Genomic DNA, 14,726 nt, shown 5'->3' with positions numbered 1-14,726 from the left:
GACTTGTCCTACTGATACACTGACCCTGAACCAAAGCAAAAGGGAATTTCCATCACTGGCTGGTAGGCTGGAAATATAGATGAGTACCATGCTACCATCATGTGAAAAAGGAAGAGCATTAGTATTAATTCAGGCTTCGGAAGAAGGGTCGACTCTCGATTATCCGAGGTAATAGCTATTTAAATGGTATTTAACCGGTTAAGGCCCACTGAGCTATATAGCTCTTTTTCATAAGCAACTTGGCCACAAATGACAGCTCAACAAAATGGCTTATGTTAACCACCTTGTCTGGTACACAGAAGGTTGTGGGTTCGATCTCGACGCTGACACGTGTTCTCCTCGTGGTCACGTGGATTTTTCTCTGGATCCTCTGATTTTTCACCACACATTTAGAATCAATATGCGCTTAGAGTATTTGGCTGCTGTCAATTTCCATGTAATAATCCACTTCACTGACCTATCATTTGTGGCCAGGTCGCTTCTGAAAAAGAAATATATAACTCAGTGGGCCTTACCTGGTAAAATAAAAAAATAGCTTAGATGTCATTTGCCACTGATGTTAGCCTTGACTGGAAATCAAACTCAAATACTGGATTCATAGCACATTGTGCTAACTACTGTGCCACAAATCCATCTTATTTACTAATTTTGCATACATATGAGATTACTAGTGACAGCCCATCGAAGCAGAATTATGTTTGACAAGGGATACATAGGATGCATATTTATTTATTCTAGAAAACCTCACTGGGTCTCACGAGTAATTTTCACGAGGGTCCCTGCTTTTGGATGGTTTTTGGACCTTTTCCTATTTAAGAAGTGTTCTGTGTGCGTGGAAAAAAACTGGCCTCGGATATACGTTTGGCCGAGGTGACCCTGGCTGGGGGTCTGAAATTGTTTAAATATTTTTTTTATCTCTCATCTCACAATCGGGATGTTGCTGCTAACAGTACCCGTAGATGAGCAGGTTCTTCTCGACGCGGAAGCACTCGGTGCGCTGGTAGCCCTGTGCCCGCTCGTGGGGGCGGCGGCCCTTGTGCGGCCGCTCGTCGTCGCTCTCCAGGCCCGAGAGCTCAGCCAGATCCTCGCCCTTGGCCGCCGTGTACTGCCGTACCTGCTTGCGGATGCGCGGCGTGTCGATCACCAGGCTGTTCTGCTCGTTACGCACACAAGCACAAACGCGCACATGCCACGCACAAACACGCAAGCAGATTAAGACGCAAAGGGGGCAAAAATACCTCTCCCTACGCACCGTTTAGCAGGGATGTAATCGATTGATTCAAATTGATCTCTGAAGTGGTCTGATGGCTTGGGTGGGGGGGGGTCTGAATTCAGGTCAGTCAACACCGCTGATTTTATGGGTTTGAATCTGGGCAGCCACGCATGATTTAACTGGGTTCTCAAAAGTAGGAAGTTTATAGTTGGAGAGAGCCCAGTCATCGATTACTGGATGCAAACAACACATCATATAAAATTTGTGTATGTGCTCAATCGGCTTATTGTTGCTCTGATAATATGAATGTTTTATCGACATGTTATGCACGACTGCTGAAGGGAATAATTTGAGTGCCCTTAGTGTGCATAACTAAAGAGGACTTATTTCTGTGACATCTTGCGGGATAATTTTCTGACAAATGGTGATACACCGCAACCTATAGAGTAAATAGGTTACAATCCAGCAGACTGATATTGCCATGCGCATGGTGACCTCTGTGTGATCTACCAATTTCACATCCAAAATTCTCAATAAGAGGTGTGCATCAAAGCAATGACTTATAGCTGAGCGTCTGTTACAGCAACTGCTGTTAGTGATCACTAACAAACTAAAACTATTTTTTTTATTTTACCAGGTATGGCCCACTGAGCTATATAACTCTTTTTCAAAAGCGACCTGGTCACAAATTATCGCTCAACAAGTGGATATTCAAGTGGAAATTTATAGGAGCCAAATACCTAAGATGCATGTTTTTAAATGTGGAGAGAAAAACCGTAAGACTCGGAGAAAAATCCACGCAACCACGGGTAGAACATTCAAACTCCAAATATATAGGTGTCAGGGTCAGGATCGAACTCACGACTTCCTGTATAACAAGCGAGGACGTTAACATCTTGCTCTGACGTGGGTATAAAGGTCACCCATCTAAATTCCATGAACCTTTGGCAATTGAAAAATACCCTGAACAGAATGCACCATCAACCATGAATGTATTCTAATGATAGACAAATATCGCCATATAGGCTTCAGAGACTGTAGGAGTATGTGCTGTGAGCGCATCAGGTACTCATTTGAGGGGAGGCTCAGAACCGGTTCAGATAATCGTTACTGGTGTGGGCCGTGATCAGGAATTGAACTCGGGTCGCCGGGTTCGTAGTGCAGTGTGTGCTACCCGCTGCGCCACCGCTCGGCTCTCACGCAGTGCCACGCAGTGCCACGCCATGCCCGGCGGCACGCTGGCCCTGCTTACCTTCCCGTGCATGGACTCCAGATCAATCTCCGCCTTCTTGGCCCACTTCTGCCAGAAGTTGGGGTCGTCCAGCGAAATGTCCGTCCGGTTTCCCGACGCGACGAAGCTCGCCTGCATCGCGCACAGGCGACGAGGTCGGTGAGACGCCGCAACTCGACCAACGGCTAAATCCCCCCCCCGTAACCGCAAGCCCTCATTAAGCGACAGCTATTGACTCATTAATGGGTATTTTATTGTCGTAATGCCGAACATTGTCTGTCCTCCACTACTCACCCATACGTTCAACAGTAGAGTCTGTGGTAGGTAAGCAGCTGTTAAACTATTCTATGTCTTATGGGTATGCACTTACAATAGGGAAAGTGTACTTTATTTTATTATGCTTTATTTTTATTATTTTATTTTTTCCCTTCTACGTGACTTTACCGAAAGAACCAAGAATATGAATCCCTGCAGTAACGAAAGCTCTAAATCGAAAAAAAGTGTACTTTCTTTGTTCGCTACTCTATTTGTGGAAGAAATCCCTCCTTTGGAAATGTAAAAAGTAGACTCCTTGCCTGCCTTTTAACACACCAAGCTGAATGCAAAATTCTTCATCAAGTTTTACAGACAGCACCTAAGGAATTAACTTTTTTTATTTTGTCTTACATGTATTGGAATTGTGTTTTTACCGGTGCTCCTTAAATTATGTTAAATATTAGAAAAATATACAACCACCTTCACTGTCTTGAAGCAATTTGTTTTATGGTAAATTATAAGATATATACACTCAAGTGTAGATTTCTCTTTCAACGCATGTCAATGGTTCATAGCATACAACTAAGGTGGGGCAAGGGGTGGGGTTGGGGTGAAGGTTGCTACACCTTGACACCTGTGCAACATACAAAGTCTGATATTGGCAAAGATGATTATGATAATGATGATGCTAATGCTAACTATGACAGTGATGATACAGGTGACAAGGATGATGGTGGGTAGGCGTCACCTTGGCGAAGGTGGAGCCCTTGCCCTCAGACTCGATGGTGATGGTGTGTGTGCGGCGCTGCAGGATCTGGTCAATGTCCTCCTCACAGAACTTAGAGCCCTCGTCCTCCTCATCCATGATGGCTCCGTACGCGCCCTTCCTCAGCAGATCCTCGATCTCCTTCTTAGACATCTGCTGCTTCACGCCAGAGCCACATATCCCATCGTCAGAATCTCAAGGGGTCAGAATATTATTAGGTCGCACTCAGTGCACACAAAGTGCTTGCCACAAATGAACAACAATACCTTGCCGATCTCATTAAGGAGCATAAACCATCACACTAACTCTGGTCATCCTCGCAGCGGCTTTTGGCTGGCCATCGAAACAAAGATGATACTACATCACACGCTTTCAGATGCGCTTCTGTGGCCGTCTGGAAAGCTCTTCCTTACGATATTAGGAAGCCACTGGAGCTATGAGATTTTAATTCTCGATTGAAAACTCATTTATTTAGAACTGCCTTTTGTGTTTAGTTTGTTGTCCTTCCTCCGCATATCTGATTGGCACGGTTGGCTACGTACGGTGCGAATGAAGTTCAACATACATACATACTTAGTAGGGTGGTAGTGACGTGCGGACAGGTCAAAAATGCCAAGCTACTTTAGAGATGGCCGGGTAGCTCGGGAAACTGAGCACTAAGCCAGCACTGCGGTGATCCTGAACTCGAATTTGTATAACCACCCCTGGCTTCCCAAGTGTAGAAAGATCTGATAGTATCCGGTTGGTCATTAATGACTCTACAAAAAAAGTGATTAAAGTCACAGTCAAATGCACTCTAGGGCATGTCACTGTGACACCATTGTCAGACTTTCTTACAAATGAATCATTTGGCGGGACCCTGGGGTCCCACAAAAATCAGGTCAATAACTATTATTTTTCTTCAGTCCGCCCACTCGTGACCCCGACAGCAACGCGCCGCCCACCCAAACTCGCACCAACAAGCGCCAGCAGCAGGCGGCGATCAACACGATGGGCGCCACCCCACCGGCCAAACGGGAGCCCCGGGGGGCGTCCGCCGCAGTCGCGCGCGACGACGACGCCCTCCGGTCAGCCGTCGATCCTCAACTTCTTTGCCAAGGCGAGCCCCGCCCCCCAGGCAGTGAATTTAACGTGTTTATGTAATTTTTTAACTTTTTACAAAACTCAGCGCCCCGAGTAGCTCTCGACGAGGCCAATCGATTGACCGCTAGTTTTGTTGTCGGTAAGGCAAGACTCGTGTCGCTACGCGGTTTTTCCCACCCCGGGGCAGTGATGGGACCCCAGGGTCCCGCCAATTGCTTCAAATCTCTAAGGCAGTGATGTCACCAGATGACTCCTGCCTGTGATTATATTTTATAATTATTAAATTAGGCTACAAACTGATGCATGACAGCCTGAGTCACACAACCCAGGTACTAATGGAAAATGACCAAACGTGCCAAAGCACAGCCGTCAAAAAAAGTCTCGAGACTCAGCGAGGCTCTCTCGACTAAAACAAAGCTATTTATACTAAATCTTGACTGAAAGCTTTCGTGACTGCAGGAATTCATATTCTTTGGGTCTTTCGGTAAAGCCACGTAGATACGTTCAAAGGAAATAACAAAAAAGAACAAAAAACTCGTCGTTTCGATCGCAACGCAAGCGTGTTTCGACACCAATGTGGGCACCGACAACTGACACAGCAGTTTCGGGGGTGGCGACATGACCCGGTGGTGGCACTTTCGCCACTTGTTGCAGAGGCTTGCGGTCCGAGCCCAGCAGCCACCCTGGTTATTACTGCGAGTGTAATAACCGTAACCTGGTGCGACATCTACATCACAACAACTCACGATATAGATCGCCTGATGTTATTCGAAAAGAGCAGACCAATGTGTGCCCATAATCAGGGAAAAAAATTACAAATTCGAACATGAATTACACACAGCAATCATCGCCCCATACTCAGCAGACCAATGCCCATTTGCAGGCCAGGTGCTGAGTCATCTCGTGCCCACAGGGATAAGCTGCCACTGGGGGTGCCCTTTCAAAAGTTTGAGATGAGGTGTGATGTAAAGTGTCCAGAAATGCCCTGGCGTAAAAGGCGCTGTGTGAAATAACAAAATCAATATCATTATTGCTGGCAAGGGACAGGCACAAAAAGACGAACACTGTACAAGTTAGGCATCGTCGGCAAGCGGTCACCCCGTTGGTGGTGTTCTCCCGGCCGCTCATGGACTGCAAGACGGCACGATCGAGGCCCAGCTTGAGGCTCGCCTTGTCGAACATCTCGCGCTCGTATGAGTTGCGCGTGATCAGCCGGTACACCTTGACCGCCTTGCTCTGCCCGATGCGGTGGCACCGAGCCTGGGCCTGAGGCGGACGTGCAGGACAAACAGATAAACCACACACATAGCAGAGGCTGTTTATAATACACGTACGCAAGTAAATGCTCGGGGTTGGCGGTCAGTTGTTCCCTTGCTAAAATGGGTCTATGGCAGCTGAATGCTGCCATAGACTGGCAGTCAGCAGCGGCGATTTCACATTCCCATGACGAACGTATGGGAATGTGCAGTCACAGCAAGACCTCTGTTGGCTTAGCATGGGGTCGTGTTGATTCTACAAACGCAACAAAGAATGATGACTGAATCAACTCACAACCTTGCGATTGCGTGTCGAGTACTCAAACCACAATACTACTGACAAGACGCTATGCATTACGTAGGTATGGGTGAGTACCAAAATATCGCTACATTTATTCCATCCATCTTGGGGGGCAATGCTGGAGATTAATATTCGCACGAGCAGATTTGTCAGAGGTAATATTAGTTCAGTTTAACACGTAGGCTTTCGCGACCATAGAGGTTTTTTGGGTTAGAATGTGATCTCACCGAAAAAAAATATTATGTAAAATTTGTTCAGTTTCCACGTCTTAAGATTTAGCAAAGTGTTTCCTTTTGGAACTGATTTCACTGGGCACCCTGCTGCTAATACCCGCAGGATACCCCGGCAATACTGGTGTAAGAGATTTCACCCGCAAAAAGACAATGAGGCACAAGTTTTAAAAGGAAGGCATGGATTTATTCTGACATTCATAGTGGCCAGTGAAAACCAAAGCTACTGACTCTTCCTCTTAACCCAGAACCATATAAAGCAAGCATCAGGGTCGGGATCAAACTCACGACCTCCTGTATACTAAGCGAGGTAAGTAACATCTGGCCACACGGTGATGGTATGAGAGTGAACAACAACAGGGCTAAATCCCTTCCACCCCCACTCCCCACAATTCTCTACCTTGCCCCCCATGCCTCCCGCTGCCTCACCTGCAGGTCGTTCTGGGGGTTCCAGTCCGAGTCGAAGATGATGCAGGTGTCGGCGGCCGTGAGGTTGATGCCGAGCCCGCCGGCGCGCGTGCACAGCAGGAAGACGAAGCGGTCCGAGTCCGGCTTACAGAAACGGTCGATGGCCACCTGACGCATGTTCCCACGCACGCGCCCGTCGATTCGCTCGTATGGGTACCTGCGGGCGTGGAGAAGCGCGGCAGCGACAACTATCAAGGGTCTCGCATTAAAATCCTGGGCTCTCACATTACACGTGTACGTTTACAGTCCGTTTAGTTAATCCACCGCTGGATGACGGGATTCCCCGTGCCGCATAGGTCGCGTGGATTAGTTGACGATGCTTCACCTTTGTCTGGTCAGAGCAGGTGAGTAAGGAAGAGGGAGCACAAATGTGACAGCATGGTAGAGTTCAACACAATAATATACTGCACTGTCCTCTCTCTGCTCCTCCCCACGCAGCCCAGAAGCCCCATGACAACCTGTTTGTGCGTGGTGGTCACCCAATCAAGCACAATCTATGCTCAATTCTGCTTTACTTGTGATATTTTATGATATCAGGTACATTCTCCGGCTTATGTGCTCAGAGGTATTTCGCCTTATTTGGCTAAATTCAGCTCTGGAAGTAAAAAAAAAGAATCGGTGTGACTGCCACACGTGACAAACATTTGTCAGCAGCATTGCGTGTGGCAAAGTGCACCTCCTGTATGTGGACAAACAGGCTCTTGATGGGGGATGTTCACAGCAGTTCTATAACACATGAGAATGCATTGCTCTGTGAGATTATTTGTCCCATCACATGACCCTGATAGCCTAAATTAAATAATAATTGGTTGCATTTTTATGCAATAGCCCTAAACTTGCTCATATCCCCGACAGAACTAACCGTTCGACGCGCTCATCCGACCCAACAACCTAAGCTGGCATTTAAAGTGATGACACTGTGGAGTAAGTATATTAAGCAGAATGTAATATTGAGGATGACGAAAATGCACGCTGCTGCGTACCGTTTTGACGCCTGGTAATTTTCTTGCCATTCGTAAAAGAAGGTGCTCTCTAAGAGAGGTGTCTCATTCCCGTGGATGTGGCCAAGATTTCCATTTTCGAGCTCGCTTAATATTTTACATTAGGCCCAAAGCAGAGATTTCCATGAACCTGTAGTAACATTTCAGTCGGCAGTGCAAAGTTAACAATAAGGCTCTTTTTAAAATAATAAAACAAAAGCAGGAGGAGATGTTTTACGCGTCAAGTGAAGTAGATTTATGACAGCACATTTATTTTGTCTCTCTTTGGAAACAAGTTGCCTCATTCAGCCCAGCGCCGCTATCCACAGAACACTGCTGGGACCTTGAAGAGGCTACCAGTCAATGTTTCTGGCACTTATATTAATTTTACGTAGATTTTCGAAGATATGTAAGGGAGCTCCCTTCTCGCTAATATTCCTCGAGCACTGAGGGTTCCATACCCCCCCCCCCCTTCCATACACGAAATGATACAGTGAAACGTTGAGCTAACGCTGTTCAGGGGACCACAAAAATGTATGTTTGGTCTAGGAAAACCTGAGCGAAAGGCTTTTTCCTGCTGTAAAAGTGTACATTGAATGTTCTCATCTTATCCTGCTATGGTTATATTATTTGCACTGTCTCTTCAAAGGCGAATATATACTTCTCTTCCAGGCGTATCGCTCACTCAGTACACCTCTCGTGCTGCGTTTACCTCACTCTCAATAAATCGTCATGTAAAGTATCTCTGTGTCTCGTAGACAATAATCACAATGTAAAATAGCTCTCCACTTCTCTTACTTTATACATCTCCCTTCTTCTCTCACTCCGCAAAGACAGTGCCATGTCTGCTTCTCCCTCTGCTCCCCTCGCCCCGACATCTCCGTGCAGTGTCTCTGCTCATCTCCTTCACAGCTACTTTTCCTCTGTCCGCAATTCTGAAGTCAGTTGAATGGGCTTCTATTTCCCATACTAAGGGCACGTATTTTATGTGTTTTGTCAATCAGAACTCAATCTAACATTCCTAAAAGCAGATACTCAGATTTTAGGTGATTGTTTTGTTCTCTCAACAATTGTGCATTTATTTGTGACCAAGACGAGATTATCAACTGGCTCGACATAAAAAAATCAGTTAAATCATCCATAATAAAGGTCTTTTTGGGTTAGACTTCGTAAATATAAATGTGTCGTTAAACCCGCCGCCACACGATAAAGACAATTAATAAGGTTTGTCACATAAACAGAACATGCCACTTAGTTACTACTTCAGCACACCGGTGTGTTTGGAGAGCAAACCCACAAAATTTACAATTTGATTACAACATTTTGCTTGTGATTACAACAACCAGCTTTATCAGACGATATCCAGAATTGTAAAGAAGTCATCCTGTTTCGGTCTTAAATAGTGGGAGGAAATGTGACGTCATATCTTTGGACCTATCAGGTGCAAAGACCAGTTATATAAGTAAAAAATGGATCATGCCAATCTGAGAATACGCTGAACCTTTTATTTGTTGGGTCATTCAGTTATATTTACACGATCTAACCTACAAAAACCTTTATGGATATTGGCCATGAAAACCTACATGGTAAACAGGTAAATCATGCGTGGCTGGAACCTAGATTTGAAATCACGATCTCAGTAGTGCCGGGTCAAATTCATGCCTCTAACCTCTCCTCATCCATACAGCCATATATATTTTTATATCTATATTTTTCAAAAATAATTCACTCAGGTGTATGCCACGCATGATGTAGGTGTCCCAGAGAGTGGCAAAGGACGTGGCCTTGATTTCAGGATTCCAATTAAACCAGTCACGGGTGGTGGAAATTCAACACACTGAGGAGAAAACCAATTGTATTCACTACGGAGAGTCACTCTGCATCTGGTATCTGCAATCCCCTGCATTTCGACTCTTCTATTGAGAGTCACTCTGCATCTGTACTTTGATTTAGCGTGCTGATCTTAAAGGTGCATTGAAAAATTTGATACTCCGACTGATGCTTCTGTTGTTGTGGAGTAACTCATGCAGCCAGCTATGGCTCTAGGATTTGGTGTTACATGTTATTTATGTAGTTTATTGTAAAAATTCGGTCACAGTCCCTGTGATCACTGTTACGTTGCAATTATGGCTTTATTTTTTGGTGATTTCGAAAAGTTTTTTGGATTGGACATGTTTGTTTTGTTGTAGTATGGAGTTAGACTGATGGCCTTAATCTAAGTTTTCTTGTGGTTGTTGTTGTTTGACTTGCATCCCACTGGGATTTTTATGCACACTGCGTTGGTGTACGGTTCTTTTTTCAGGAATATTTTGCTGTTTTTTTCTCATGGATTTTCTGTTTGCACAGTCACATAGTCACTTGAAGATGTTTTCTTGTTTTTTTGTTTGTTGTGGTTGCACCCGATTCAAGAGCCGAATGGCTCACAGGGCTATACCAAAATAAATAAACTGAAATATTGTACCTGCAACACTAAATTACAGCTCTTTTATTGAGTCACTCTGTATTTTATATCTCCAGCACTCTGCATTTCAGCTCTTCTATTGAGAGTTTGATACAAGATGCAGCACTCCACGTGTTGCTTTGACAGTGGAGTTGATAAAAAAAAATAACCGGTCAACCCAGGATTGGGAAAAGCAAGGCTCAGGATTAAAGTGCAACCTTTGCCCGCAATCATCATGCATTTCCGTACTGAAGTATGTGCGCGTTTTATGTCACAAGCAGCCACGCTCTGGGTCAATTACTCTGCGAGGTCAGTGACACGTGTTTAATGATACGAATTACTTTCCTGCCTGAACTGCAATTGCTTTTGTGGGAATATTAACCCAAAAGCCAGCAACTTTTGCAAACAATTGCAACGATAACAATAAATATACTTAATGGAATTTGGAAACGTATGATAACTGGAACTTCAATCAATTCCCTTTTATAAGATTCCTGCAAAGGAGTATATGGAAAACACTGAGAGCTATGGATATGAGCTCTGTTGAATCTGAGCATATAAAAGGGGCATATATTCCTACATGACACAGATACAAGACTTGTACCTACTTGGTGTACTGCCTTCTTACAGGCATCTCACTCTTTTGCTTCATCACTGTGTGATCCAACAACTCTACTATCTACCCTCGAGAGGAGTATGATACCAAAACTACAAGCTCAACATCAGTTTTGGGTTGGAGAAAAACACTGGCGGTGTCTCACTCATATCTTAACTTATCAAAATGTATAAATACGTGCACATTAACAGGAATACTGAAATATATTGCACCACTGACAACCGTAACTCACTATGCACCACAAGCTAAGTACATGTGAAGGGTGTACATTGGACAGACACCACGAGTCCTTCTGGACATCTATGAAAAAGAGCTTCATAGCTCATTGGATTTCTCCTCTAGACTAAATAAAGATTTTGATTTTGATGTTGAGCGCAACAGCTACGTCTGTTGCACTGCTCTGAAGTTGGTGTCCTGAAATGAAGTTTCATGGCATAAAGTGGCACCACATCCCCTAAGCTGTACGGGTTAACCCTCGCAAAGCTGTTCACGGGCCAATGAGATTACAGCTCTCGGCTTCGGCTGATGGGAAGATTCCAATCACCGCGCTAAGCTGGATGTCTTCCAGCAGCACCGTGAAAAGTGCAGGAACTTCTCGAAACACGCCTCCCATTGGCACGCATGCGTATATGCACAAGCATGCGCGCAGATCCATACACCCTCACCTTGGCTCGTTGTGAGCGCCGCGGTTGGCGAGATGTTAACTACCTCACTAGGTATATAGGAGGTTGTGGGTTCCATCCCAACCTTGACGCCTGTATATTTGGAGTTTTCATGTTCTCTCACTGTGGTCGCGTGGATTTTTCTCCGGGTCCTTCGTCTTGAGTATCACGGGTGTGAATCTAACTCGAGGCACTGTGATCATAGTAGAGTGTGTATACCAATGCACCATCGCTCTCTACCGCATGCAAACTAAAATACACTGCATTCAAATTACCCCAGCAGTCTTGAAATCAATAATAAACATGCATATAATCGTACAAAAATCTGTATATATGAAGTAGAAATTAACATATTCGAGCATTGGCAGCTGATGAAAAATACAATGATTCCCTTGAACTAGCCAGACTGCAAAAGCCCATCATTGTCTGGCCACAAAATAAAAAAATGCTTGTCCGTCACTGCTGCCATTTTGTGGTAATTATGGCATCTCATGAACAGCATTGCTTCTGAAAATTAACCGGCACTCACGCCAATTACCATGGCAGCTCTTGAACTCTGAGAAATGGAATCCAAAATTGAATCTTCTTAAACAAGCGGCAGAGACAACTGAAACGGGAACAGTGAAACAAAGCAGAGCTCGGGTTCTCGGCGTTGATAATTTGCAGTTCCGCTGGACAAGGACAGAGCTTGTAGCGATGGCTGCTCCGTGGCTTCCGCAGATTTCCGCTGGCCTCAGCCGTGCCACTTATGAGTGCCAGGCGCTGCCAGCTGTTATTACTGGAGCCTCCGTCAAAACAACTGCCTGCGATACGAGCCGCCAAGAGTGAGACCTCCCCGCCATCGCGATGCATCTGCGTCGTGCACAAACGCTCTCACCCGCTCCGGCGTGCACTTGTGCTGACCTACTCAAAAGTCTGGATTGAGAGAGGTGGTGGCTCGGTCGCTCTTGGGGCTCGTACTGATCATGTCACACCACAGATTCGAGCACCGCAGATATATCTCGGGGTTAAAACACTGGGGATGGGTGCCGCTCTCTTTTTTTCTAGGGTTATGTCCCTAACTGAGCACTAGGCCAATATTTCTGTCATCGTGGACATGAATGCAGCCAGCCACATGTGATTAAATCTGGTCTCTACGTGTTGACGGTTGATGATTTCAAACAGATCACTAATGACCAACATGTGAATTTGGTTTTCCACTTAATCAGTCTCACCCTACAGTGTGCATATCATTTGCTTGACTGACATGCAGCAAAACGCAATTGTCTAGGGCATGAAAGAAACATTTTCTCGTGACGAGGAGACCCAATTAAACGGCTCTACAAGTTCTTCCTCTACACAACTGGAATCGATGATACAAATTAATGGGCATGGTTGAATTCGGAAAAATGCGTGTGGCTTTATATGTTGCCCGGTTATTGTGCCCTTCGTGTACAAGCGTGAACGTTCATTTGCCGTGACAGTCCCAACCTGCTGGCCCCGTGAGATGGCTAGGAGAGGGCAGAACAACCAGTGGGCTCGAGCTGGCCACATTACTCCCCTCACCACCCCCTAAGCACGAGTTGATCTTTGCCAAGGTCCGTCTGTATCCCTCCCAGTTGGAAAGACCAATTAAACGAGGCAATATCCAGACATTCCGACATAGCACCTTCCCGAAAGAGCGTGTAAAAAATTTGTATGAGACCGTAGTGGATAAATTGGGATTAGTATTATCGGTTTACACGCGATCCAGAGAAATTGCCAGTTTGCTCTCCCAATGAGGCAGTTAAAGCAAAGGAAATGTTTCTTAAATTCCCTCCCCCCCGTCTCCACCCAGCGATTTACACGGGTACATCACAGTTAGCTGATCGGCATGTCGCGTTTGGTTGGGGTAATGTGTGGCTGCTCCTCTTTCAAGGCACCTGGCCAGCTTGGAAAAGTAGGCCAAGCATTCTGTAAGGCAGCTCACTAAGATTTCCTCTAGTCGAGGCCCTTCCACTAGTCAGTGTGTGAGCAAGTAACTGCAGGCCTGCACCATTATCGTTAATCATAAGTTATAACGCACGTTTCCAAACGTGTCATTTCATTAAGTCAAAAACCCACATCGTTTTCAAGAGGTCCTCTCGTGTTCTTGGTGAGAAATTCTATTGGCGATGCGTAAGGTTTGTGGATTTGGCCAACGGCAACAATGCACAATGGCCTACTCTTGCGATGGGTATCGTGGGATTTTTCACATCCGTGCACGAGAAGACGGGACGTCCTTTGCCAAGGATGGCATGCTGGTTTAATAACTTCCTGCAAGACGTTCTAGGCCAGGGGAGATGGTGACTGAAAAGAGCTTGCCTTCAACCAGACTATATTGTAGCGTTTCTACGTACTGTTGGTCTCTGCAAGGCTTGCAATTAAATATAAAATGTTGATCAAATTCATCGCTGTCCTACCGAGTGAAACTCGTGGACTTGAGGAACAATGAAAAAGAAAGTTAAGCTGTAGCACTGCAATTGCTGGGGCACACCACTGCTGGTAGAAGGGGCTCCACTTGAGAGAGCTCTACAGAAGCCCTGTAGAGGGTAATTTTGGCGTACTCTTCTACACCGGCCAGATTTCTTAAAAGAGACGTGAGTACCCACACTTTATCCCACCACGACTGTTTTGTGCCCATTATGCTGCTGGGTTGAAGTGGTTGGATTATAAAATCCCGGCGTTCCGTTTGTCCGTCAGCTAAATTATAAGAGCCTTTCAGAAGGCCTGAATCAAAACGTTATAGAATTACCCCCCCCCCCCCACCTAGATGTGAGGGTAAAAAGTTGATCCAACCGGTTTACAACAATTGTCCACCCCCAAAAAATATGTAGGCATATATGGCTACACACGCGAAATACAATAGACTCAAGGCAGTAGTATCTGCATACCTGTCAACCCCTTATCAGTGCCTACCTTATGACAGACAAATTCAGACCTTATTGGTCACCACGTACCCTTATAAATCTCAACGTTTATCCTAAAAAGTCCCATAACAAGGGAGAAACAGAAAAAATGACAAACGTTTTTTTACTCAATTTCTCCGTACAAGAATACAGATAAATCATATGGGTTGACAGGTATGTATCTGCACACATTGGGGGGGAAGAAGAGGACATCAGTGGGGGCGACAGGTGAGGCACGAAGCGCCGAGAAGCCCTCCACAAGAGCTAGAGTAAGGTGGGCAATAGCCGTCGAAATTCTAGCTGTTTAAATTGCCACATG

At 45.4% G+C, this 14,726-nt stretch overlaps 1 protein-coding gene across 14 annotated transcripts in view; it reads right to left on the bottom strand.

The window, feature by feature from the left end:
* Positions 1 to 14,726, bottom strand: part of LOC116944118 (chromodomain-helicase-DNA-binding protein 9-like) — a 171,174-nt gene that overhangs the window by 30,507 nt on the left and 125,941 nt on the right. For 13 of the 14 annotated variants that reach the window (XM_076068299.1, XM_076068305.1, XM_076068309.1 and 10 more), the window contains 5 exons: positions 6,765 to 6,960; positions 5,647 to 5,814; positions 3,448 to 3,624; positions 2,466 to 2,576; positions 954 to 1,153 (listed from right to left, as the gene is read on the bottom strand). In XM_076068299.1, the coding sequence (XP_075924414.1) occupies positions 954 to 1,153; positions 2,466 to 2,576; positions 3,448 to 3,624; positions 5,647 to 5,814; positions 6,765 to 6,960 (852 nt within the window). The remainder of the gene's footprint in view (positions 1 to 953; positions 1,154 to 2,465; positions 2,577 to 3,447; positions 3,625 to 5,646; positions 5,815 to 6,764; positions 6,961 to 14,726) is intronic. The other variant, XM_076068300.1, reaches the window with a different exon arrangement.

The sequence above is a fragment of the Petromyzon marinus genome, chromosome 20, assembly GCF_048934315.1.
Source record: "Petromyzon marinus isolate PM22_M1 ecotype Great Lakes invasive population chromosome 20, UKy_Petmar_22M1.pri1.0, whole genome shotgun sequence".
Taxonomy (NCBI): domain Eukaryota; kingdom Metazoa; phylum Chordata; class Hyperoartia; order Petromyzontiformes; family Petromyzontidae; genus Petromyzon; species Petromyzon marinus.
This window is presented reverse-complemented; position numbering and strand designations above follow the sequence as displayed.